The sequence below is a fragment of the Neovison vison genome, chromosome 12 (genome assembly GCF_020171115.1).
Source record: "Neovison vison isolate M4711 chromosome 12, ASM_NN_V1, whole genome shotgun sequence".
Classification (NCBI taxonomy): Eukaryota; Metazoa; Chordata; class Mammalia; order Carnivora; family Mustelidae; genus Neogale; species Neogale vison.
The window spans coordinates 122,723,185-122,749,034 of record NC_058102.1 but is presented as its reverse complement, the minus strand read 5'-3'; the positions used below and the strand labels follow the sequence as shown (position 1 = coordinate 122,749,034).

Here is a 25,850-nt window from a genome sequence, read left to right as displayed (position 1 = left end):
AACAAGCCCAGAATGACAACCAAAATTCAAAGGTAAAATAGGTAAAGGTTAAGATGATACAGAGAGCCTGGAGGGCTAGCCTGGTAAGGTCCAAGGAGAAGGTGAGGTTCGCGTGCAATTTAGAGAGTCAAGCGAGAGAGTCTTCCAAGAAAGGAGGAGAGGAGGCAGTAGGAACCAAGCGTAGGGGGAGGTCAGTTTATAGTCTTATTTACCAGAACTTGGCTCTCCAGTTCCCAAGCTACATTTCTCTGCGTGTTTATTCTTTGTGCCAAAATGGTCGTAACCAGAAGATGGAGAGCTGAACGGACTACCCCAACATCTTGATTTTTTTCAAGGGTAGCTCAATTATTTATTTGAACTGAAAAAACAAATTTTTTAATCCCCTATTTGCAGCTGTACAGATGGACCTTGAGGGCATTAGGCTAAGTGAAGGACCCAGGCAGAGACAAATGCTGCCTGGCATCACTGATATGTGGAATCTAATTTTTAAGAATGTCAAATGAATAAAAACAGAGAGTAAAAATGGGGTTGGAACCCCAGGGACCAGGGAGGGGGCGTGGGGGGACATGGGAGAGGGTGGTAAAGGAATACAGGCTGTCAGCTAAAAGATGAATAAGGTCGGAGGCTCTTCCATAACACAGGGTGACTATAGTGGACAGCACTGTGTTATAGAATTGAAATTTGCTAACAGAGTGGAGCCCAAATGTTCTCATACACAAAGAGATAACCAACCATGGGATGTGATGGATGTGTTAATTAAGCAAATGGTAGGAATCCCTTCATGAAAATATTTCTTTAACTTTATCTTTGAGGACATTAGCTGTCAGATGATGGCCTCTATGGTGAGTCAGAATCTCTTGGTTTTCTGAAATACCATAGTAACAGTGTTCTTCTTCTTCTTCTTTTTTTTTTCTTTTTTCTTTTTTTCATTTTAGAATAACCTTTGGGATAATTAGAAAAATGCCTTTGTGTGCCTCCCTGTGTCCTCTGAGGCCTGTAACCCTGACCTGCCCTAGGAATTCTGGATTCCAGAAACCCTTGGTGAATGAAGTCAGCACGTGGTCTAGGAGATGACTCACCCGTGTGATTATCCGTTATCTCTTCTCTTTGAGAAAGTCCTGACCAGTTGTTCCAATGTGTGGATCTGCTGATAAAGCCATTACACTTCTGTTGTCCACATTCCTAGCCAAGCCTGCCGATCACCCAGATAATAACGGGGAGGCACCTCTACCTGACTCACTCCTTCCAAGTGTAAGCAGCTGCAGTGTAAATTCTTTGAGTGTTTAAAATGGGTATGAAAAGGAAATTCACATTTTTGCTTCAGTTGTGGAACCCCTGAGCCTTCTGAGGACCCCAAGCCCCATAGCTCAAGGCTTGCTTCCAGGGAAGGGGCTCCAACCACTTCATCTGTCCCACTGCCGTGATCCGGAGGGAGCGGGCTCCTTCCCACTTCCCCGCGGAGTATGGGGCTGTCACCCTTGCTCCTCCTTACACACTTACAATTTTGCCAAGGAAAGAAAAACACCTAACTTGAGAAATTAACAGTCCAAGTAGACGGGATTTAAGACTTCGATATCTATGTGGGAAACTGTCCCACCTGAAGAATGGCTGAGTTAGGCTTATTCACCCAGGAAAAGGAAAGGAAGGAGTCATATGGGTTCCACGCAGGACCCAGGAAACCTGGGGCTATGGCCTGAGCCAAAGGCAGACGCTTGCTTAACCAACAGAGGCACACAGATATTCTGTCAGCATCTTTGAAAGACGAGTTCTGACAGAGAAAATGAGGCCTGTGGAATTCTTTGAAGTGAAACATCAGCTGCTCCCATGTGGAGGTGACCACACAGCAGAGAGTAGGGACCCCTTTTGCTAAATGGTGTCGTAGCCACACATGGCAGAGTGCAGACTGCAGAGAGGTCAGGCACACTTACGCCACCAAGTTCAGGGTTCCTTTTGAAGAATGAGTTCCTCTTGCAAAGAATGCCTTGAATGGTCAGTAAGAGAAAGGACATCGCCGGAAGTTAGTACTGGGGTAGCCGAGCGTCACGGGCAGATCTTACAAAGGAAATGTTTGGGAACTGGTTCCACGACACTTAGCCCACTTACAAAAGGGTCAGAGAAAAAGAGTGAGAGCAATTGGGAAGACTCCTTTAGACAAAACAGGGCTGTGAACTCCAGGCACAGGGCCAGACCCCAGGGAGGGAGCAGAGACCTCCGTGGGCAAAGAGACTGGAGTCACAGAAGGAGGGGTGCTGCCCACAAGTCTCCTCTCTCCCCCTGGCCACGTGTCTGCCTTACAGCCAGCCCCATCGGGGAGGGCAAGACAAGACTGAACGCCAAACTAGCAGATGCTTGCTTATTTACAGGACGGAGCACTCTGATGAAAAAATTGAGACACATTTGGTCATTCAGTGGTAAGACTGTTGTTCCTCGAGAGTGACCAGAAATGTCGTCAGTTTGATAGGGTTTTTGTTTTTGTTTTTGTTTTTAAGATTTTCTTTATTTGAGAGAGAGAGACAGCTTGAGCAAGGGGAATGGCAGAGGGAGAAGCAGGCTCCCCGCTGAGCAGGAAGCCTGACCCTGAGGCTCTATCCCAGGACCCTGGATCATGGCCTGAGCTGAAGGCAGACGCTTAACTGACTGGGCCACTCAGGCACCCTTCAACTTTACAGTTTTAAATGGACAGAGGAAGCATCCCCCTGCTCCCATCAAAGGGCAGTGGGAGAGAAAACCAGGTTAAGTTGTGTTTGATTATATAACAAGTTTAACTTAAATTTGGTTTTCTCCTGTATTTTCTCCTCCACTCTCCTCTAAGCATGTAGCAGAATCTGTTTCCGGCTTCACATCTCATGTAAAAGCATCAGCTCATTTAAAAAGATTGTGTGAAGGGGCACCTGCATGGCCCAGGCGGTTGATTTTGGCTCAGGTCCTGATCTCAGGGTTGTGGGATCGACCCCCACATTGGGCTCTGCCCTCAGCCCTGAGTCGGCTTGAGGATTCCCTTTCTATCCCTCTCCTCCCGCCCCTTCTCCTGCCAAAATAAATAAATATTTAAGGAGATTGTGTTTAGAGTGCTTTTGGCAATTATAAGGAGGAAGAATTATATTTTCAGGAGCTCAAAGATCGACAGTAGAGAGAATGGCTGAAGGAGGCCGAAAATGCGTAGTGAGGCAGGGATGGCTGGTGGGATGTGGAAAGATGCTGGGCCCTGGGCATCAAATAGCCAGTCTTGCCCAAGATGCCGCTACCCTGGCAAGACTCAGGGGCAGTAAAGCCACTGGACAGAGGAGAGCCATACAGACCTGGATCACAGTTGTCTGGCAGAAGCCACAAGGAAAGACATGTACAAGTACACTGGTACCAGTACGACCCCTGGACATCTTTGTACAATCTTGAGGGAGGCGAGATGGTCCAGTAATGCCCAAGACTGAAGTTCCCACTGATCCAGGTGCCTGGTGTCTCAGACTCAGGTCTCAAAAATAAAGAAATGGATGTTCCTTCTACAAGTTTGTAGCCGGAGATCCACACCCATCGCAATAGAAAGGAAATAGTTGTCATTAAGATGTGGGAGCAACCGGGCGCCTGGGTGGCTCAGTGGGTTAAGCCGCTGCCTTCGGCTTGGGTCATGATCTCGGGGTCCTGGGATCGAGTTCCGCATCGGGCTCTCTGCTCAGTGGGGAGCCTGCTTCCTCCTCTCTCTCTGCCTGCGTCTCTGCCTACTTGTGATCTCCCTCTGTCAAAAAAAAAAAAAAATCTTTAAAAGATGTGTGAGCAACCAAAGAAATAATCAGCTGTCAGGCTACAGACTGACATTTTCACCAATTTAGGATTTCCCAAATTCCAAGATTTAGTTTTTTGCACTATTTAACAGATGTTTTCTTCCCAGAAAGTATTTTTCTGCGGTAGTAATAAGTACTTAAGTGAGTTGGCAGCCAAGGCATTTTTAAGGTGTATTTTAGGAAAAATTATTATTAGGAGAATTATGGTTATTTTCTTGGTGTGGTGGACACCCCTGGCTTTGCCTGCCAGAAACCCCTTCTAGAAACTGCCCTCCCATTCCACTCAGTTGATAGGCTGCAGGAGTGGGCTACTGGCAGACATGTTTCCAGAACACAACTATTCCTGCAGTTGATTAATTCACAGGTTCTCCAAAGGGTATGGTGCCCATGGTTAGTGGCCTTTGAACTCCCACTCCTCCTTGACACTATCACGTAGCCATCACACAGAAGCTGTACAACTTCGGTAGCATTTACTGTGGACATGAGCCCTGATTTGGCCAAGATGGTGAGCATAAACACATCCTCCTTGCCCCGTGATTGGTTGAGGAGTGAGCACATAGTCTAAGTTGGTCTAACTAATGTGAAATTGGAGATGCTTTTGTTCACCCATTGGATGAAAAAGAAACACTCTCTGTACAGTGAAAGCTGAAACTACTAGAGTCCATCTGCTCTGAGGAACTCAATGGATGCAACTGATAGAAATCAGGAAAGCAAACCAAAAGAATCACAGAGAAATTGAATGGAAGCCCTGATCAAAGCAAACCTGAAGCCTGCAATGCCTTTGGGCATTTGAAATACGATTTAATAAATCCACTTCATTATTTAAGTCCATTTAAATTGTGTTTTCTGGGTGCCTGGGTGGCTCAGTGGTTTAAGCCGCTGCCTTCGGCTCAGGTCATGATCTCGGGGTCCTGGGATCGAGTCCCACATCGGGCTCTCTGCTCAGCGGGGAGCCTGCTCCCTCCTCTCTCTCTCTGCCTACTTGTGATCTCTCTCTCTGTCAAATAAATAAATAAAATCTTTTTAAAAATATTGTGTTTTCTGCTGAATCCTGATATGTAAAGTTTGGTTCCATCGAGAGCGGAATTACAAGTAACAGACCCTAAAACGTGAAATTGACTAAGTGAAGGATGTGGAAAATAGTGAAACAACTCGATTTTATGTAGTGGGAATGATAAATTGGGATTCAGAAGATGTGCCTACCACGATCTTAACATGAGATTTGGTAGAAACATTCAAGATTTTGGAGTGTATTGATTGCTTATTGCAGCTTTCCAGAAGATTCCACAAGAAATAGCTTAGGCTTTAGAGAAAGAACACATTATTTTGCTAAAATATGATTTTAGCACATATCTTAGCAGAGCCTGTGATTCAAGACATCTGAGGGTATCAAGATCTGGAGTCTGATATGGTTGAAAAAGCCAAACTCTTCAAGTCATCAGAAGAAAATCTTGCAGGGGAAATGAGCAGGGTTTGAGAGAGGCATGACTCTCTCCACCGAACACAGAGATAGTGACTGTAATTGCACAGATGGTTGCACCAGAGCAGCAGAAACAGAGAAATGGTCCCTCCCCATCCTAAGTCATTATTCTGAATTTTCCTGGGGTGAAAGAAATCTAGACAGAGCTGGGTCGTTAACCAAAGTCTAAGAATGGGTAAAGTAGAGAGAGCAAAGACAGCTCCAGATCTAAAGGCTATCTGGCTTTGGTTACAAGCCCATGACGTTGACTATATTCTTATTTTACTTAAATAGAGTTTCTCTAACTGCAACCTCGTGCTATGATGTGGAACATTTCCTGTTCATCTTTCTTTAAATTGGCTCTAGTTCTGGTAAAGAGACAGTTCTGTGTGACTCACAGCCTTTGGCTTCCCAATCCCAATATATTTTTTTCTTTATTTGGTTGACCCAGGTCATAATGTCCCTTAATATGAATGGGAAAATGGAAAATCCCCCCAAAAAAACTCTCTTAAAAGTTGGTCTTATTTCTTTTCGCTGTATAGTTGTAACAGCTAAGGAAGCAGGTGGAGTGTTTTTACTGATGATTATTTTTTCCCATAATTATGGTTTCTTTGGTATTCTAAACAATTGCATTTTTTTCACTTCAGTAGAATTAACTTATTGTTTCATATAGTGATGTGAAGAGAATTTCTATTTTTCTTATTTAAAATATTTTTATTTACATTCAATTAATAAAGATATAGTGTACAATTAATTTCAGAAGTAGAGTTTAGTGATTCATCAATTGCATATAACACCCAGTGCCCAATACATCATGTGCCCTCCTTGATGCCCAGCACCCAGTTACCCCATCCCCACACCTACCTCCCCTCCAGCAACCCTCAGTTTGTTCCCTAGAGTTAAGAGTCTTTTTTTTTTTAAAGATTTTATTTATTTATTTGACAGAGAGAGATCACAAGTAGGCAGAGAGGCAGGCAGAGAAAGAGGAGAAAGCAGGCTCCCCGCTGAGCAGAGAGCCCAACGCGGGACTCGATCCCAGGACCCCGAGATCATGACCTGAGCCGAAGGCAGCGGCTTAACCCACTGAGCCACCCAGGCACCCTAGAGTTAAGAGTCTTTTATGGTTTGTCTCCTTGTCTGATTTTGTCTTCTTTTATTTTTCACTCTCTTCCCCTATGATCCTCCGTTTTGATTCTTAAATTCCACATATGAGTGTAATCATATGATAATTGTCTTTCTCTGATTGACTTATTTCACTTAGCATAATACCCTCTAGTTCCATCCATGTCATTGCTAATGAGAAGATTTCATTTTTTTGATGGCTGAGTAATATCACACATCTTCTTTATCCATTCATCTGTTGATGGACATCTAGGCTCTTTCCATAGTTTGGCTATTATAGACATTGCTGCTATAAACATTGGGGTGCACGTGCCCCTTCAAATCACTATGTTTGTATCCTTTGGGTAAATACCTAGTAGTGCAATTGCTGGGTCATAGGGTAGCTCTACTTTCAACTTCCTGAGGAACCTCCATGCTGTTTTCCACAGTGGCTGCAGTTTTTAGGTCATTCTAAAGTATACCAGGGCTATGTGAGGTAGGAAGCCATGACAGGCTCCTCCAACCTTTGCTGATTTATATACTGTGGGTCCAGTGTAATTACTTTTTCTACATTTGATCATAGCCAAAAGATCAAGAAGCTATGTGATTATTTGTTCTAAGATGATTTCACTTTTTAAAAAAAAAGATTTTATTTATTTATTTGACAGACAGAGATCACAAGTAGGAGAGAGGCAGGCAGAGAGAGAGAGGAGGAAGCAGGCTCCCTGCCGAGCAGAGAGCCTGATGCGGGGCTCGATCCCAGAATCATGGGATCATGACCTGAACTGAAAGCAGAGGCTTTAACCCACTGAGCCACTCAGGTGCCCCGATTATTTCACTTTTTAAAAAAAAGATTTTATATATTTATTTATCTATTTTTGCAAGAAAGAGAGAGAGCATGGGGGGAGAAGCAGACACCCCGCTGAGCAGTGAGCCGGGTGTGAGGCTCGGTCCTAGGACTCTGGGATCATGACCTAAGCTGAAGGCAAACACTTAACCAACTGAGCCACCCAGGTGTCCAAAGATGATTTCACTTAAATAATATAATAGTAATAATAATGTTTGAGGACTGTTGTCCTAGGCACTGGCCAAAAGGATCTGTTCTTAGCTAGTAATTGTGCTGTTAAGCTTTAAAAATACATAACAAATAACAGAAGGAGAGAAATGGGTGGAAGGAGGAAGTGGGGGCATCAAAACAGAGGAGGGTGTATCCCTGCATGCAGAGGGGGGCTCACACCTAGAAGCAAGTCGTGTACCCTGTGTCTTCTGAGGTAGCAGCAAGATGTCTACACTGGCTCTCAAGGAAAGGATTAAGGAGAACAGGAATGGCTAAAACCGAGCCATTTAAGGGATTTAAAGAGTTAACTCACAGCTGACCTCAACGATGTAACCTCAATAGGAGAAAAACATGCAGAGAGAGAGAGGGTGGCTGTTTCCGGAGCTCATCAGATGGTTTGATATCATCACAGAACAAGTAGCAAAAGTCCCTCTAAGGTCACATGGTCCAGTCTTCTCATTTGCAGATTGAATAAAAGACTGAACTAAGGGAGATTTCAATGTCCAGGCACAGGCCACCTGCAGCTGTGAAAGGAGGCGGTGGCCAGCTGGCCCTTTACACATGGCTATCCCGCTCTAAAGAGAGAATTATTTGACAACCTTCAAAGACAACATGTCAGGAACTTGGTCTAACTGGTGCGTTTTTCCCGTGCTCTCTGCCTTGCGTGTGGATTCCCCAAGCACCACCTAGCTGAAGCATTCAGCTGCACAGATATTTGGGGGAGTGATGGCTGAAAAATATCTATGCATGAATTACTCATCGCTATTTTTAAAGTGAATTTGCATGAACCACTACCCGTTCCTTGCTTTATTGGGAAAGGTGGATGAATTCCTTTAAGCCATACTCTCCTGTTGCTTCAGAGTTAGCCCATTTTACCTTTCTAGTTTTTCTAATGATTCCTCTTGCATATATGACATCCTGGAAGGCTGAAATAGTGGAGGAAAGACTCTAATGGTTGTGATCATGGCTCACTTCACAGGATGTCCTTCAATAGTTAGCGTCATGTCTCAAGTCCCTCTGGAAGAGGGCTGAGCACACATGCAGGGGCTGCTGCAGGGTGAACCAGACCTTCCATAAGAACAAAAAAAATGCCACTGAGTGGGAGCTCAGGACCAGCCAAGTCCTGGCAGAAGAATCATTGGGGTATCTGCATCCCCTTCTTGCCAAATCTCTTCTCAGGACCAATGTCCAGCCTTTGAGAACATCCTACCATGGGACCAGGGGTCATGAACTTGGAATTGGGCCCATGTTTTCATTTGCGATCTTTGTCTTGCCCTTTTGTTCATAAGTGCATAAATAGGGTTTTCGTGTTTCTAAAGCCTGGTGCTGAAGGATGCTTCATTTGACTCGGTCGCTTGGTGTGTGAGGGAGAGCTGAAGTCGGCTGTCCGACGGTGACTCACGTGAGCCCCCAGGTCCCCCCCGCCCCGATGCATCGAGAGTCTGAGAGACGCATGGTAGAGGCATGCGGAGTGTGCGACACCGGGGTCATGCGGTCGTAGCTGCTGAACTGGAAGCTGTCTGTCCCACAGGTAATCCAGAACATTCTAAGGACAGAAGACCTTCTTCCCTCCTCTCTACCCACCGCCCAAAGGATTTATTCTCAGAGGCAGACGTGAGGATGACTCTGTAGCTCGTAAAAGAGAGAGGAATTGAAAATAAGATGTAAGAATACAGAGCTCGTGGACTCTAGGGAGGAGACTGACAGCCCTTGCCTGGTAATGGCAGAAGGAAAGGCACTACCGACCCATGTGCCCAGAGGCAGAACCACTTACCTGCCTGCTTATCTGCAGTGAGTCAAGGTAGAGACCTGGCTAGATGTTTGTCTGTTTTTAAGATTTTATTCATTTCTTTGAGACAGAAAGAAAGAGAGCATGTGCAAGCAGGGACAGTGGGAGAAGGAGAAGCAGACTCCCTGCTGAGCAAGGAGCCTGGCGTGGGACTTGATCCCAGGACCCTGGGATCATGACCTGAGAGGAAGGCAGATGCTTAACCAACTGAGTGATCCAGGCATCCTCAGCTAGATGTTTTTTTAATTCCTAGAAGAATCATGTAAATTGCATCAGTGTAAGGCAAACTGCATCCACTGACTTGGGAGAAAGATCTAGTAGGACCTTGCATCTTTGTCTTGGCAACATTGTCTCCCCAGGGAATGGTTCTGTCTATTTAAGGTGCTACGGCTATTTGGGAGGGAAGACTCGCATCTCAATCCCTTCTCTGCAGTATTTCAAGTTAGGGAAACCGGCAGAGGGCTCTGTTAGCTATGGAGAAAAAAAAAAAAACACCACATAGCACTAAAGATCTAGGAGATCCCTGAAATAAAATGACTATGAAGATTGAAAGAGAAAGACCGGCGAGTAGGACACTGCTCTGAGTCCGGGGTGTGGGGGGACATCGAGACAAGAATGGTTGTGTCCACAAGCAGGCAGAACCTCTTCTAGGCTGACCTCCCAGGAGAGGGGTTGACTGAGAGAATCCCGGGTGTAGACCTTCCTGTCCGCAGCAGCAGTGGGAGCAGGGAGGCCTGTTCTAAAGTAACCAACTTCCAGGAGGGGTTGAAATGTTCTCCAGCTCCATCTTTGAACACCCCTTAGGCATGATGGGGGGCAGGCCAGTCAGACCCTGACATTCCCAGCTACAGTGAATCACAGAAGGACTTAGCGTTCTGGACAGGTTAGACTTTGTCCTGCTTATCATGCCACATGGGGTGGAGCTGGACTGAGGGGACCCCGGGCAGAGGAAGGGCAATATTTGTAAATCTGAGCTGAAATAAATAGCTTCTTGGGCTCTTGAGATTGGCGCGGGGGTCTATGGCCATACCACCCTGAACGCGCCCAATCTCGTCTGATCTCGGAAGCTAAGCAGGGTCGGGCCTGGTTAGTACTTGGATGGGAGATTGGCGGAGGTGGGGGTGGGGGGGAGGAGGCATCCTGTCTATACTGTCTTTGATGGAACCCAGAGATGGAAATCTAAGATGCTAAGGGTGGGAAGGAGACAAGTCAGGTTCGGGGTGGGGGTTGGGGGGGGGTGGGCTGTCCCTTCTTCACATAAATGTAAGAGCAAGGGCACAAGCAAGGAGAGCTATTGTTTACAACGCTTGATGCCAACCTAGAAGCAGAAAACACGGCCTCCACAGCTGATGCCACCAGGCAAACTGTGGTCATCCTACCATCTCCTTGACCCTTGCCCTCTGCGCAGGCTTCTACAGATAATGCTGGGCCTTTAAATCCCCACCAAGGTGGGGCGCCCCGCTGGCTTAGTCAGGGAAGCATGCATCTCTTAATGTCAAGGTTGCAAATTTGAACCCCACACTGTGTGTGGAGATTACTTAAAATCATTAAAATGTAAAAATAAATAAATAAATAAATAAAACAAAATAAAAATTAAGTAAGTCCCCACCAAGGGCTCCTTTGAGACCTCATAGGTATAGACCGTGACCCAGCGCAGCCATTCATGGGGTGACTCACATGGAGGACCCAAGGAGACGGGCAGCTAAGAGCGGAACCGTGTTTGCTGAGACGTGCCCAGAGCTGGTTACTCAGCAAGCTGAGGACGCAGCCCCGTTGCCCAGCCCCACCCTGTCCAAAACCCGCGTGGAGAAGGCAGAACAGGGTGAGGAATACATTAAGGCCAGAAGAGCAGGCACGAGGATGCAGGGGCAGGTGTTAAAATCCAGGATCAAAGCCAGATACAAGACCCCCGGCAAGGATAAACCAAGAAGCCAGGCGTTCAGAGCCAGGAATTAAATGCACCTGACTTTCCAGTCCAGATGGAAGGTGTCCAGTCAGAGGCAGGCCCGGGTGAGGAAGCACGACGGCTCAGGAAGGACTCGAGGAGGGCAGGGGCCCCACGGGAGCTGGTTCTTCCATCTCCCGTCACCTGCTCAGGATCCTTATGCTTACTCATCCCAGAATGAAGCATGGCGTAACCCGAAGTTTGAAAGGGAACTAGAAATTCCACTGTCCTGAAACCCACACATGCCCTGCTTCGTCCCTTCCATCAGGCTTGGACGTCCCATCCTGTTCCTCCTCTGCTAGAAGCCGGAGCCTCTACAGGCCACAGCTGGAGAACCACGGGAGAGCCAAACAAAAGGCTGAGCTTCACCACAGTCAACTTGACCTTTCCTTTCTCTTATACCATCTTTGCCCTCTGGAGAAGTTTGGTTCCTGAAAAATCTCCAAAGTAGAATGACACCTGTCATCTTTTCTTCTTACTTTACCCATGGAAGAAGCTAAGGGCAGAGGCCAGCAAGGCAGCTAGATGCTGATTTGCAGAAGAGCGAAAGCCAAAAAGGGCTTTATGTAAATAAAATAGTGGGATGTAGAACATTCGATCCAAAATTGACTATTAGACTTAACATTGAGGGGGAGGTAACTTGACTCTCATGGTCTCAATAGTTATTCTCCTAAGCCCCAAATAGTCTCACATAAAATGGGGGGAGGGGGAATGGTGTGCATTCAAATGTTGAAAGAATAAATAGAAGAATTAATCTATCTACCAATTCGTGAAATATGGAAAGTGATGTGACATCGTCCAGAGGGATGATCTTAAAGCAACATAAAATTAAAAAGCTGACTTCTCTTAATGTTATGCCACTGAAAAGGTCACAGACATACACATACCCATATAGGAAGGAGCTTTCTCAAATGGCCACAATTTCCAAAGCTTCCAGCTTCCTTAAATTTGTATCAAAGACTCTAAATGTCTCCACGATCATTTTCAAACATCACTGTCTGCGTAGACTGACCCAAGAAGGGGTGTCTGAGGACAGATATGGTGACACATTGTAGATAGTGAAGGATGGGAGTGTTGCGGCCTTCAAGCTTTGAATAACTTAACATTTAGAGAGCAGTTCATTTTATCACACTATCTGAGTATTTTCCCAAGAGTTGGTGTGGTTTTCAATTGCTATGGAGTTACGTGTAGTTGAACATGCAACCTGGCGTGCTATTCTGTTTTGGAAAATAGAGACTATTTAATAGAGTTTTCTTCCCAAAACTCTGAAAAATAAATATACGAAAATTCTGGTTTTGGGCTTGATCTCCAAAAGATTTCCATGAGTTTGCTTATACCAGACAATAAATAATTTTAGAGAAATGAAGTACAAGTTAAAGCATGAAGCATGCCTTGCAGGTGTTACACAATCTGATATACTAGTTGAAAAAAAATACGAAAAGATACACTTAGTTGGATAAAGAATTCACTTAAAAATTTTTTTTGAAGATTTTATTCATTTTATTTGTCAGAGAGAGAGAGCACAAATGGGGGAGCAGCAGGCAGAAGGAGAAGCAGGCTCCCCACCGAGCAGGGAGCTTGATGTGGGACTCGATCCCAGGACCCTGGGATCATGACCTGAGCTGAAGGCAGACGCTTAATGAACTGAGGCACCCACACGTCCCAGAATTCACTTAAAATTTTATCATGAATATTGGATGTGCTTTTAACTTTAAAATGGTACCTCCTGCACACGACATCAATAATTCCTATAGAAAAAAATATATTTCCTGAACTGTTCACCATTAGTTATAGTCATAAAATAATTCCTTTTGCTGAGGAAAGGGTTACATTTTCCAGTAACCTTAATTTTTTTAAAGATTCCATTTTTAGGTAATCTCCATACCTAATGTGGGGCTCAAACTCACAACCCTGAGATCAAGAGTAACATGCTTTATAGACTAAGCCAACTGGGTGCCCTTTCTAGTAACTTTCAAATGCTTGGTTAAAATGTCTGAACTGATGTTCTAAGTGAAGAGGTTACTTTAGACTTTGGGATGTCATCCTGTCCTTCAGACCTTCCAGAGCTCTCCAGATTTCATCCTGCCATCTGGTCTTTCCTGCACTTTTATTCAAACCTAACTGGTCTCCGCACTCACTACATCCTGGACCATCCTAATGACTCTTAGACCTCGATCTCGGATCTCAGAGGCCAAAATTTTCCGGCTGGAGAACCCTTTCCTTGCCTGCCTTCTACTCCCCAAAGTCCCCAAGCAGATCAGCCTCTTAGGACAACTCGTGTTCTTTCCCTTCCATACCTCCCAACCAGCCCACCCACCGTGACATGGTGCCCCACCCTATCATTTACTTCTGTTGTATGGCTTGCCGCCATGACGAGATTAAGCTTAGAGGGCCAGCCAAGTCTTATTTTTCCTTTAATGCCCCATGGATGTCCAGGTATGAAGCCCAGAATTTGATCTGGTGCTGAGAGAGAAGGCCTGAGTTGAAATCCCAGCCCTAAAAAAAAAAAAAAAAAAAAAGAAATCCCAGCCCTGTCCAAATCCTAGACTAGCAGTTCCTGACCTTGTGCTTTGTCAGCACTGTGTTCTGCTGGGCAATGGAAAGCTGCATGGGGCATGGCTACCACTTTCAAGGCCCTCAGGACTGAGGTGTGTCCTCCCCCCACCACCACCAAATTCATATGCCGAAGCCTTAATGTCCCATACAGCTATATTTGGAGGTGGGGGCTCTACAGAAGTAATCAAGGTTAAAGGAAGTCTTAAGGGTGTGGTGAGGAAAGGGCGTGGTCCTGTTGCTGGAGGGAAAGGCGGGGGCTGCTCTGAGGTCCCCGAGTCCCTGACCAGGGATGGTGAAGACCTCAGCACCAAGCGGATCTCAGGGGTTTTCCTAGAATCCAAGGTCTGCTTTCCTAAACTCGTTAGTGCTTAGGGAGTGAACAGCAGAGCTAACCTATGTAAACAGTACTCTTAGTATAAGCCCTGGTAGCAACCCCACCACCACCACCATTTTTAGTTTCTCCCCAGAAACTAAAAATGAAATGGAGGACAATAGATGATGAAGCAGTAGCATTAGCTGAGGCAAGCCTGAGGCCTCAAGCTGATTCTCTAGAACATGGAGTCAACAAGGACAACTGGCCTGCCATGGCTTCTCCCCTCTGGCTACCCTACCCTCTGCGAGGCATCGGGAATTTATGGGTGGGTGTTCACGGACTGTACTGCCCCACCTCGATGTGACTCAGCATTGCTCTTGGCCTCCAGGTTTTGTTTTGTTTTGTTTTGTTTTGTTTCCTTTTCTTTCTTTCTTTCTTTTTTTTCTTTTAATTCTCCACCCTCTGCTAAATGAAAAACCATTTTCCTAAATCTCCAGTTCAAATTCCCAAAAGAGAGAATCTTTGATTTTCAAACCCCCTTTTGAAGGATGCTCTAATAGAGGGTGCCTTGATGGTCCTGCCTACGGCAGGCAGGCGGCTCTGGTCTCCCTGGCCGTGACCGGTGGGCGCGGCCCTCTCCCACAAAGCGGGTGGTGAGCGTCCCCGGCGTGTGGGGGCGAGCCTGCCCTGCCTATATGGGTTGGGATGCTCTCAGCTGCGAGTCACAGAATGTCCAAATACGAGGAACCTGAACACTAAGAGATTATTTTTCTCCCCTAACCAGAAGCCTTCCGCTGGTGGTCCTAGACCTCAGAGGCTCGCTGACCCCACGGAGGACCAGACTCTTCACATCTTTCCCCTCCACCAGGTGTCTGGCCAGCAGTCGAATCAGTTCAATGAATACAGGACACGTTAAGATCCCCCAGGGGCGCCCAGGGGGCATCTTTACGTCTCCCTGACAAAGGGGGTCATAGCGCCACCTCTGGCGTCCAGAGAGGCAGCAAGCGGAGCATCTGTCATTTACCGCGTCGTCGACAGGGGCTGGTAGATGCCGACGACATGTAGAGGGTGGCACATTGCGTAGGCAAGTGTCTGCTCTCACAAGGAAACAGGCAACTGCGACAGGGCTGTAAGTGCGAGGAGAATTTGCTAAGACACTATTTTGGATAAGTTACATAACCTCTTTGAGGCTCGGATTCCTAAATGGGAAACGAGAATAATATCCACAGCACGAAGCTGTTGTAGAGATTAATGGGAAATAATTCCCATCACTGTCACATGTAAGAGAGGCGCTGCTTCTATCCCTGGCATGCAGCAAATCCCCATTGGCTTCGCCTTCCCTGTCACCGACAGCAGAAATATTCCGGAAATACTGGTTAACCAGATACAGCACCGCTAACCTGGAACATTATCCTCTTGAATTTTGTTGGCTATTTGTTGTTTAAAAAAAAAAAAAATCAATTTGACGCGCAAAGTAAAAGTAAACATCAAAAAAATGCAAAGGCGGGCATGCTAGGAATTAATTTCAAATGCAAACGTGCCTCCTTGGATTTACCAGAAAGCTCAGGAACTGCGTTTAAGCATCTAATACATTTCCCCCTAGATCATCTGATTACCCATTGTTCCTCTGCCTTGGGTACCGAACCTCTGAATAAGCTTCCATTCCTTCCCGCAATTGGCTCATGGCTGAGGTGTTGGGGGATTTTTGTTGGTGGTGGTTTGAAATTTTGTGTATGTTTAGTATGGGGTTTTTTCTGTCTGCTCTAGAATCTCTGGGACAGACTGGGGTTGCTTCTCATCTGAAATAAGTCAGAGTAACCAGCTGTTTACCTCCAGATGCTGCTCCTTCCAAGAGGTTCACGACACCGTGGTTAAAGCCATTTCTCCCACCTGTATCTTTGACAACATAATCGGTGGATGCTTCTGCAGCAGATTCAATTTATTCACATTTGATTTCAAGACTCTTTATCAAATTATCCTAATTATATCACTTCCCAGATTCTTTCCCTGCCAATTATGCAAAAGGCATGTGGTTTCCTTCTTTCCCTTTCAACATGTCATCAGAGGCTCCTGCTGTCTACCCAAGATTCAAGCATTCTTCCTTTTATTCAAAATTCATCTCGGGGTGCCTGCGTGGCACAGTCGGTTAAGTATTCAGCTCTTGATTTTGGCTCAGGTCATGGTGTCAGGGGGGTGAGACCAAGCTGCGCCTTGGCGTCTACACTCAGTGGGGACTCTGCTTCCTCTCTCTCTCTGTTGCCCCCCCATCACCCCAAAGCCCTTCTCCTCTGGGAAACTTGTACCTGCTAAGTGTGATGTCATATTTGTTTCTTAGAAATGCCATAACAATTGCCTACAAACTTACTTCGGTGGCTTAGAACAGAACCAGTTTATTCTCTCAACAGTGTGTCAATCAGAGCCACACTCTTTCTGAAGACTGTAGGGGAGAATCCTTCAGCCTCTTCGCGCTTCCGGTGTTTCCGCGCCGTGGTATTCATTGGCGTGGGACGGTATGATCCAGTCTCTGTCCCCATCTTCCCTCCTGTGCACCCATGTCCTCCTTCTTCTGTCGAATCTCCCTCCACTTCACCCTCAGAAGGACCTGTCACCAGACTTAGAGCCCACCTGGGTAATCTGGGGTGATCTCATCTTGAGATCCATAAATTAATTACATCTGCAAAGATCCATTTTCCAAATAAGGGTACAGTCACAGGTTTAGGGGCAAATTTTACATTATGTACATTTTTTACCACAGTTAACAACTTTTTAATAAAAAAAAAAATAGAAAGACAATCAGTTCCCTGAGGTCGAGCTTCGTCACCTGAGAAGTCTGTCTACTCCTGAGAATGTAGCCATTTGCTTGCATTGCCCCTGTGGGACTCAGGGTCAAGGGAGACTGACACAGATATACTCATCTCCTGCTTCTTACCATGCCTTGAGACAAAATCCTTTGTCTCTGAACTAGGAAGCTCGTGTCTTCCAGTAGCAATAAAACACTAACAAGCATACTTGTTAGCTTGCAAGCCTGGGAATTTCACAGATGGCTCACAGTACTGGACACATACTGTTGCATGTCCATCACTGTTATCGAGTGGACATAAAACCAAGTGTGCTGAGCCTCAAAGCCCATGCTCCAGCTCTGGAACATTCTGCTCCCTAGTCCTTGCACACAGCTCTCAGAAAATTGTGCCCATGATTCCTGGAAAAGACCATAGTGGTGGAAGGAAGCTAAAGCTAAATTCAACTCAGCAAAATTTCATTATGTGCCTGCTTGTCTGCCAGGCCCCCTATAAGACGCTGACAATGGAGCTTATTCTCAAGAAGCCCATTGTCCAGGGGAGACGCAGACGTGGGACAATAATGAAGTGTGATTATCACGATATATATCAAGTCCAGAGGCTGCATGGTAGAGAGTGACAGCTCTAGGCCAGAATCAACCGTCGACTCGTGCCCTCAATTGTCACCTTATATACATTTCCTGAGAAAGGCATTGTCTGTTTTGACATATGCTTTCTAAAATATGAACACAAAAATGTATCATCTTTATTAATGAAAGAAAAATGAACTTTGGCCGTGCACAATCCAGTGATGTGCTGGTGGAAAAAAGCTTGGGTATATTCAAGGAATTTGGCAAACAGCATGGATTGAAGAGCTTGGGCACCTTGCACCTCGGGCTGTGGCCCCATCTCACATCCTCTGGGACTCTCCCTGCCCTTAGATCCCACCTCGTCCTCCAGGGGCAAGACACACTCAGCAGCTGTGAAGTTCCATAACACAGCCCATATGCAGGATTCTCTGTAGTCCTGCCCTACTGGCTTGAACAAATATGAAAATTCCCCAGCAAAACACTAAGCTGCTGGAGTATGCAATGTTCACACGCAGAGTTGCCCATCAGAAGTGCTTCTCAAATGCAGTTTCCAAAGGTACAGCACATTCATAGGTTCCTACACAATTAGTAATGGAGTCACTTTCAAAAAAAAGATGAAGTCAAACAGGAGTCTGAAGCAGATCAGCTATTGGGAACAGACAGCACAACGCAGACATGATGGGCAGGGCTTGGGGCACATAGAGTGGAAAGTGTAAACTGCTGATCTGGCAAGAGTCTTTTTCAAATATAACTTGATATACACACAGTAACCACAACTGATTAGAAGGAATGAGTCGGTCCTTAAGATTTCAAGTCCTGGGGCGCCTGGGTGGCTCAGTGGGTTGAGCGTCTGCCTTCAGCTCAGGTCGTGATCTCAGGGTCCTGGGATCGAGTCCTGCATCGGGCTCTCTGCTCAGCAGGGAGCCTGCTTCCTCCTCTCTCTCTGCCTGCCTCTCTGCCTACTTGTGATCTCTCTCTGTCAAATAAATAAATAAAAATCTTTAGAAAAAATAAATTAAAAAAAAAAAAGATTTCAAGTCCTGGGGTCTCCTGGATGGCTCAGTCGGTTATGCCTTCCACTCAGGTCATGATCCCAGGGTCCTGGGATCGAGTCCCACATTTGGGATCCCTGCTCAGCGGGGAGCCTGCTTCTCCCTCTCTCACTGCCCTTTCCCCCCCACACTTATGTGCTCTCTCTCTCTCTCAAGTAAAATCTTTTTTAAAAAAAAGATTGCAAGTGCTTGTCCATGTATGTTCTTTCCAATTCTGCTTGCAAATGCTCCACTTCTTTCCTTGGCTCATCTCTTTCTTGCTGAACCCCATCATATGCAGTTAGGAGTAACCAACTGACAGTTTGAATATTCCACCTTGAAATGATCTTTCTTCTTTTTTTTTTTTTTAAGATTTTATTTATTTGACAGACAAAGATCACAAGTAGGCAGAGCGGCAGGCAGAGAGAGAGGAGGAAGCAGGTTCCCTGCTGAGCAGAGAGCCCCATGCGGGGCTCAGTCTCAGGATGCTGGGATCATGACCTGAGCCAAAGGCAGAGGCTTTAACCCACTGAGCCACCCAGGTGACCCGAAATGATCTTTCTTGAATCTAAGGTATATTAGATATATTTTCTATCTCGTAAGTTGCTAAGGACAAGAATTTTACCCAAATGTTTGGATGCTACATAACATGGGACACCATATTTTTTAGCCTTTTATGGTTTCATTACCACTTTTCCAATCTCTGCCTGCTGCCCAATTGTAAAGCCAATAGCATACATTTTGCGTGGTAACATCCTGTGTTTACATTCCAATTTCTGTATTAGTTACCAATGGTTCCATAACAAAACATACAAAATTTAGCATCTGGAGACAATCTCACTTATTATTTCTCACAAATCTACAGGTCTGCTGGGTGACTCTGCTCGTTTAGGCTGAGCTCAGCTGATTTTTGTTGTGATCATGAATGTATCTCCAGTCAGAGGGCAAGTGAGCTGGAGGTTGGCTGGTCCTAGGTTGGCCTTGTCTGGAAGAACCCTAGAGTCTCTTATCCTTCTAGGAGGTCATCTAGGCTCATCTTTGTTGCAGAGGCAGGATTCTGCGGGAAAGATTGAGAGAGAGAGGGGAATCACACGAAGCCTTTTGAGGCTGGTCTTGGATCTGAAACACTATCACTTTCAACACATTTGAATGGCTAAAACAGGTTAAAAAGCCAACCTAAACTCAAGCACTATTGGGGAAAGAAAGACAAAGTCAGATTATAAACAATACGGATACAGGGAGAGTTTAAGAATTGGGTCCACTTTCGGGGCACCTGGGTGGCTCAGTGGTTTAAGCCTCTGCCTTCAGCTCAGGTCATGATCTCGGGGTCCTGGGATCAAGCCCCAAAGCAGGCTCTCTGCTCGGTGGGGAGCCTGCTTCCCCCTCTCTCTCTGCCTGCCTTCTGCCTACTTGTGATCTCTCTCTGTCTATCAAATAAATAAATAAATAAAAATCTTAAGAAAAAAAAAGAATTGGGTCCACTTTCTTTTTTCTTTTATTTTCTTTTTTTATTTGAAGATTTATTTATTTATTTGAGAGAGAAGGCATGCACAGGGGGAGGGGCAGAGGGAGAGGGAGAGGGAGAGGGAGAGAGAAACCCAAGCAGCCTCCCTGCCAAGCACGGAATCCAAGGCAGGGCTCAATTCCATGACCCAGAGATCATGACCTGATCCCAAACCAAGAGTCAGACACTTAACCCGCTGTGCCACCCAGGCGCCTCTTGGGTCATTTTCTTAACCAATCTAAGACGATGTGCCTACATTTAAAAAAAAAAAAAATCTTGCCAGTAACTGGGTATACATAAATCCAATGGTTCATGTTTTTCTTTAATCATGGAAAATAGACTTACATTACCTTCTCAAATATAGTGTTCCCCATTTTCTCCCTCTGACACTCATTCTTTCCTTCTGAAACTTTTGTCAGATGAACCCTAAACCTTTTCATTCTATCACCTACGTTTTTTAATGTCTTTAAATTTTTCATCTTTTTGTTTCTCTGAACTGCTTTCTGGGTTATTCCTCAGGTCTATCTTCCTATTCATTAAATCTCTTTTCAGTTGTATCAATAATTCACTATCCTCTGAAGAAATGGAAAACTGTAGGTTGGGTCCTCCTTGTATTACCCTTCCAAAATGAACCTTTAGATTTTGAGTATAAAAATTAATTTTTTTTTTAATTTTAGAGAGAGAAAGAGAGTAGGGGGGGTCAAAGTGACAGGAAGAGAGAGAATCTTAAGCAGACTCCATACTAAATACAAAGCCCAAATCAGAGCTTGATTGTCCAACCCTGAGACCATGACCTGAGCTGAAATCAAGAGTTGGATCCTTAACCAACTGAACCACCCAGTTGCCCCTAGATTTTGACTATAAATAACATGATCTTCTTGGACTTTTCCTTTAGAATCCTATTGTCAAATTCTCTTAATTACCTCTTTCTGTAATCTTATCACCCCCCTCCCCACGTTTTCTTCATATTATAGTATTTAGAGATGAAAATAAGAGACAATATTCAAATTGATCTTGAGGTTAAGTACTACGTAGTATTACTTTAGAGCTAATGTGTAATATTCTTCCAACAATTGACTTATGTAAGAATTTTTTCACTATAATTAAGGCCCGTCTATGGTTATCACCTCATGTTACCTAATGGACAACAATTGCTACATGGGGTCTATCCTTCCTTGTATTAGATGTGACTTTAAAATTTTTTATTATTGTGTTGGTCTTTAAAAATGTGCTTTATAGGCAGAAACAAGGATTATATATAAATCTCTGTCTATATCAAGAAGTTACAGCACCTCACACCCATCAGATGGCTTGCATCAAAACCCAGAAAATAGCAAGTGTTGGTGAGGATGAAGAGAAATCCCAACCTTGTGCACTGTTGGTAGGAATGTAAAATGGCACAGTTGCAATGGATTACACTATGACAGTTCCTCAAAAAAAAAAAAATTAAAAATGGAATTACCATATGACTCAGTAATTCTACATTTGGGTATACATCCAAAAGAACTGAAAGCATGGATTCAAAATGATATTTTTCATCCACATTCATAGCAGCATTATTCACAACAGGAAGAAGTGGAACCCACCCAAGTGTCTATAGAAGGATAAAGGGATAAACAAAATGTTTATATCCATATAATGGGATATTATTCAGCCTTAAAAAGGAAATTCTGACCCATGCTACAACATAGATGAACCCTGAAGACATTATGCTAAGTGAAGCCAAGTGAAGCCATGCCCCAAAAGACAAATAGTGTATGATTCCACTTGTATGAGGTATCCGGAGTAGCCAAATTCATAGGGACAGAAAGCAGAATACTAGCTGTCTGAGGAGGGTAGTGGTGGAGTTTTCTGTTTTCTTTCTTTTTTTTTTTTTTAAGATTTATTCATTTGAGTCAGAGAGAGTTTATGTGCATAAGCGCCCAGGCACTTGTGTGAACAGAAGGAGAGGAACAGAGAGAGAGGGAGAGAATCTCAAGCAGACTCCCCACTGAGCGCAGAGCCTGATTCTCCGGTTCCATCTCAGGACCCCAAGAGCATGACTTGACCTGAAATGAAGAGTTGGACGCTTCACCCACCAAGCCATCCTGGCACCCCAGAAATGGGGAGTTGTTTAATGCATACCATTTCAATTTTGCAGGTTGAAAGAGCTCTGGAGATTGGTTGTACAATGATATGATTATACTTAACACGATGGAACTATACACTTAGTCATGGCTAAGATGATCTATTTATTATTATGTGTATTTTACCACAATTTTTAAAAACCAAAAATTTACAGTAGTTTAAATAAAATAAGACCAATTATACTATTATGGTCTTACACCTATAATAGGAGATGAGTTAGCAGGATAGAAAATTTTCCAGGGCCTCTTTAACACACTAGGGGCTAATCGACAGTACTCTTTTTCCCCACGTCAATCTTGGATCTGAGATTCTAGAAGATGCTGCTTGGTTCCAATTCCCCAAACTCTGGGATTAGATCAGGGAAAGAAGCAAACATTTTTAGAAATAGTCAATCTCCATACATGACAATAGGATTTGGGAATCTCCAGGGTCATCTGCAAACCTTGCCCTCCTTCAACTGATTAACAATGACAAACACTGTATTATATAAAAACTCAATCTTGTACTGAACAGACGTCTGCACCAACTTCTTTCCATTCTGGGAACAGATGTTCCCTGTTTGTCATTGTTTTCCAGCGTTAAACTGATTTTTGATGCCCTCATTTTATTTCTCCAGGATTGTCTTTTCTTTTTTTTCTTTTTTTGCGGGGTTTTTAGTCAAAGCTTCTTGCAAATTCAAACAAGTAAGTTTCCTTTGCTTTGTATTTTTAAAATCTTTTCAAGAACCCTTCTGATCGGTGAGTGACTGGGCAGATAGACTTGCTCCTGGCCATGATCCTGCTGGTTACCCAACTAGGTTACAGTTATCTGACTATTCATGTTCATAGACAAGAGCTGCAGGAAACTCTCTGATCTATATTTGCCTTTATTCTAAAGTTTGAAGCCAGAGGCCACAAGGGACTTTCTGCCTCCGAAATAGTTGCAATTGTGAAAGATAGTATTGTATTTCCTTCATGTTTTGGCCCCATTTTGCACTTCTTACTGAACCTTAGCAGGCTCGACACCATCAGCCATAAAAGGCTGATGGGCTTTGAAATCGCTTTGCAATTTTTGTCTTTATATACTCCACCTCATTGCATTTTAAGGGCATAGTCTCCCCTTGGTGTTGGGGGGGGGGCACAAAATGCTCCTAATATTTTCTGCAGAAAATGAACCCACACCAAAAATTTCAGGTGGCTTTTAAAATCCAATTTTGCTCCTTGAGCAGTTTCTGGTAACTGTCTTTCCGCTGTCTTTGTAAACCTTCCCGTGGTCCAGCAGGACTTTTGAACACCAACCGTCACAGGAAAGCTGTGTACAGAATGCAACAGCAAAGAAGAGGCTGAACTTGACCGTCCTTTTTATCTGGCAATCCGTGTAGCAGCGAGACCTGTCCCTCCTGCATTCACGGGTCGACACAGAGGGTTTCAGCCAGAGGACCATCTACTTTGGCTTGAAGGTGTAGGTTATGACTTTCACGGAGCGAACCAAAGTGTCCTAGCTGACACTGTCCGATCCCCCAGCGTCATGGGACATTACCCCAATTCACCTAAGATGATTGTTCTGCTCGGAGCTGGCTATCTGTTGTGTCCACGGGAACAGAACAACTCAGATTTTTTCTCTGTTTAAGAGTTTTCGGGGTGCCAGTCTGGTTGGAATGGGGAGGTGGGGAGGTGGGAAGCACTCTGTTTTGACTTTGACTTTGGTTTTACAGTGCGTTGGAAAGATAAATACAAGCAATGGAATTTTTGGAGAGTATGTGTATGTGTGGGAGGCTTCTAAGAAATCATGGGCCTTGGCACGCCTACTCGAGTAAAAGATCCCTGCAATGGTTAAAATTGCTTCCTAACCTGTAGAGGTGTAAAATCGCCGGCCCTGCGTTTCAAAATGAAGACTCCAAGGTTTGGAGATTGTCTGTGGCCTCATTCAGAGACCGACACCCGGCCGAAGCGCGGTGCAAGCTCCGGTGGCAGGGCGCCGCGCCAGCGCCCGCCCCCCTGCTAGCGACCACCCCGCACCGCCCCTCGCCCTCCCCTCCCTTCCCCCCACCCTCAGGCTCCGCGAGTCGCGCCCACCCCTCCCCGCCCCCGCCCCCGCCGCGGTGGGCGGGCCCAGGCCGGGCGGGGCGGGCGGGCGCGGCGCCCGGGCTGCTGGCTCTGAGGAGACTGCGGGCGGCACTAGGGGGAGCTGCTCGCGCCGCCGCCGCGCGGGTCCCCCACGCCCGCGGTCCCGAGCGCCGCCTCCCCAGCCCGCGCCGCCGCGATGGCGGAGGACAGCGAGTCTGCGGCCAGCCAGCAGAGCCTGGAGCTGGACGACCAGGACACGTGCGGGATAGACGGGGACAATGAGGAGGAGACGGAGCACGCCAAAGGGTAGGCGCGCGGGGCGCGGGAGGCTCGGGGCACGGGGACAGCGCGCCGCTCGGGTTGCGCTCGGACGCCGGGTCCGGGGGCGCGGGCGGGGCCGGGGCAGCTCTGAAGGGGCGGGCGGCCCCCAACCTGCTGAGGTCTGGCTCCCGCGGCTCCCGCGCGGCGCGGCGGAGGCGAGGCCCCGGGTGGGCGGCGGGGCGCGGGGCCCCGGTGGGAGGACCGGCGACGCCGATGTCACCTGCCGCGCGGCCGGCCGGCCCCTGCTCGTCCCCGCCTCCGCCTCGGCCGGCGGGTGCGACGCGCCGTCCTGGCCGGCTTGCGACTCGGAGGGACCGATGGGGAGGCGGTCCCCGTCCCTTTGTGGCGGCCCGGTTTATGGGAAGTCGTCGTCCTTCGCTCCTTGTCATCCTCTCCTTAAGTCCTTCCAGACCCTCCCACCCCTCCCCCAGCCGCTACCACCTCCAGAAAAAAGAGGAGCTGATGGGGGGAGTGGTTTTAGATTGGCGCGGGGTCTTTTGCGCTGTTGGCGGGGAACTGCGGAAAGTTGTGCTTGCCCGCGCGGAGCGAGGCTGGGGTCGCCGGGGGTCCTGGGGCCCGCCGCTCCTGGGGACGCGCGGGTTTGTCACTGCCCCGCGTGCTTGCAGAGCTCTCTGAAGCAGGACGGGTCCGCTGATTTGGGCTCAGGCTTAGGGGATCTGAACAGATCTTGCTTGCAAAGCGGGTGTTTGATCTCCAAAGCCAGATGCACCAAGCGTTTTAGCACCTGATCAGGTTTCTTCTTACCCTTTTCACTGGCTCCCTTTTCTCCCCTGGCAGACTTGATTTGCTTTCCCTTTGGAGAAAAGATTGCTTCCGGTTAAGGGTACTGAAGTGCTGTTTTTAGAGTGCAGGGGGCGGGGGTGGTCATTTTAAATAAGACTGGTGTCCTTAAAGGTGGTGTTTGCATTACCCTTTTCCCCCGTTGGATTCAAACTATGCGCTGGCACGGAGCACTTATTGCTGCCCCTTAGATGTGAGATTTTTGCAAACCATGGTGACTGGTGAAGAAGTGGGTCAGCTTGAAAACATGATAGGGAGCCCTTAGTCACAGATGGCTTATTTATTCAGTTCATGGAGAGGATTCTTTAAATGATTGATGATTTAAAGTGTAAAGCATTTGCATTCTATTTAACGTCTGCTTGAAGATTTGTTTAAGAAAGGAACTTTTACTGAGCTTTCATGTGTTATAAAATATTAAAAGAGATCAAGAAAAGGAAAAGCTGACTAAATGTTTCTCCCATTGGCAAGTTGCTTTTTATATTTTTGCAGTGAATAATACTTCGGTGGCAGCTGCAAGTACCGAATGTTACAATTCAAGTCTAGAATTTTTTTTTTTTAAAGAGGAAACGAAATTCGACAGAAATCTAAGCCTGAATTCTGTCTATGCAAGGATAGAAATTTGCCTGCGATAGCTAACTACATATAAGTATGCTTTCGA

General features: G+C 45.9%; 1 protein-coding gene across 3 annotated transcripts in view; it reads left to right on the top strand.

The window, feature by feature from the left end:
* Positions 1-24,217: 24,217 nt before the first annotated feature.
* NMT2 (N-myristoyltransferase 2) overlaps positions 24,218-25,850 on the top strand; it is a 70,968-nt gene continuing 69,335 nt past the window's right edge. The window contains exon 1 of one of the 3 annotated variants that reach the window (XM_044228834.1): positions 24,218-24,376. In XM_044228834.1, coding sequence (XP_044084769.1) covers positions 24,267-24,376 — 110 coding nt within the window. In that variant the 5' untranslated portion in view covers positions 24,218-24,266. The remainder of the gene's footprint in view (positions 24,377-25,850) is intronic. The other 2 variants (XM_044228832.1, XM_044228833.1) reach the window with 2 other exon arrangements.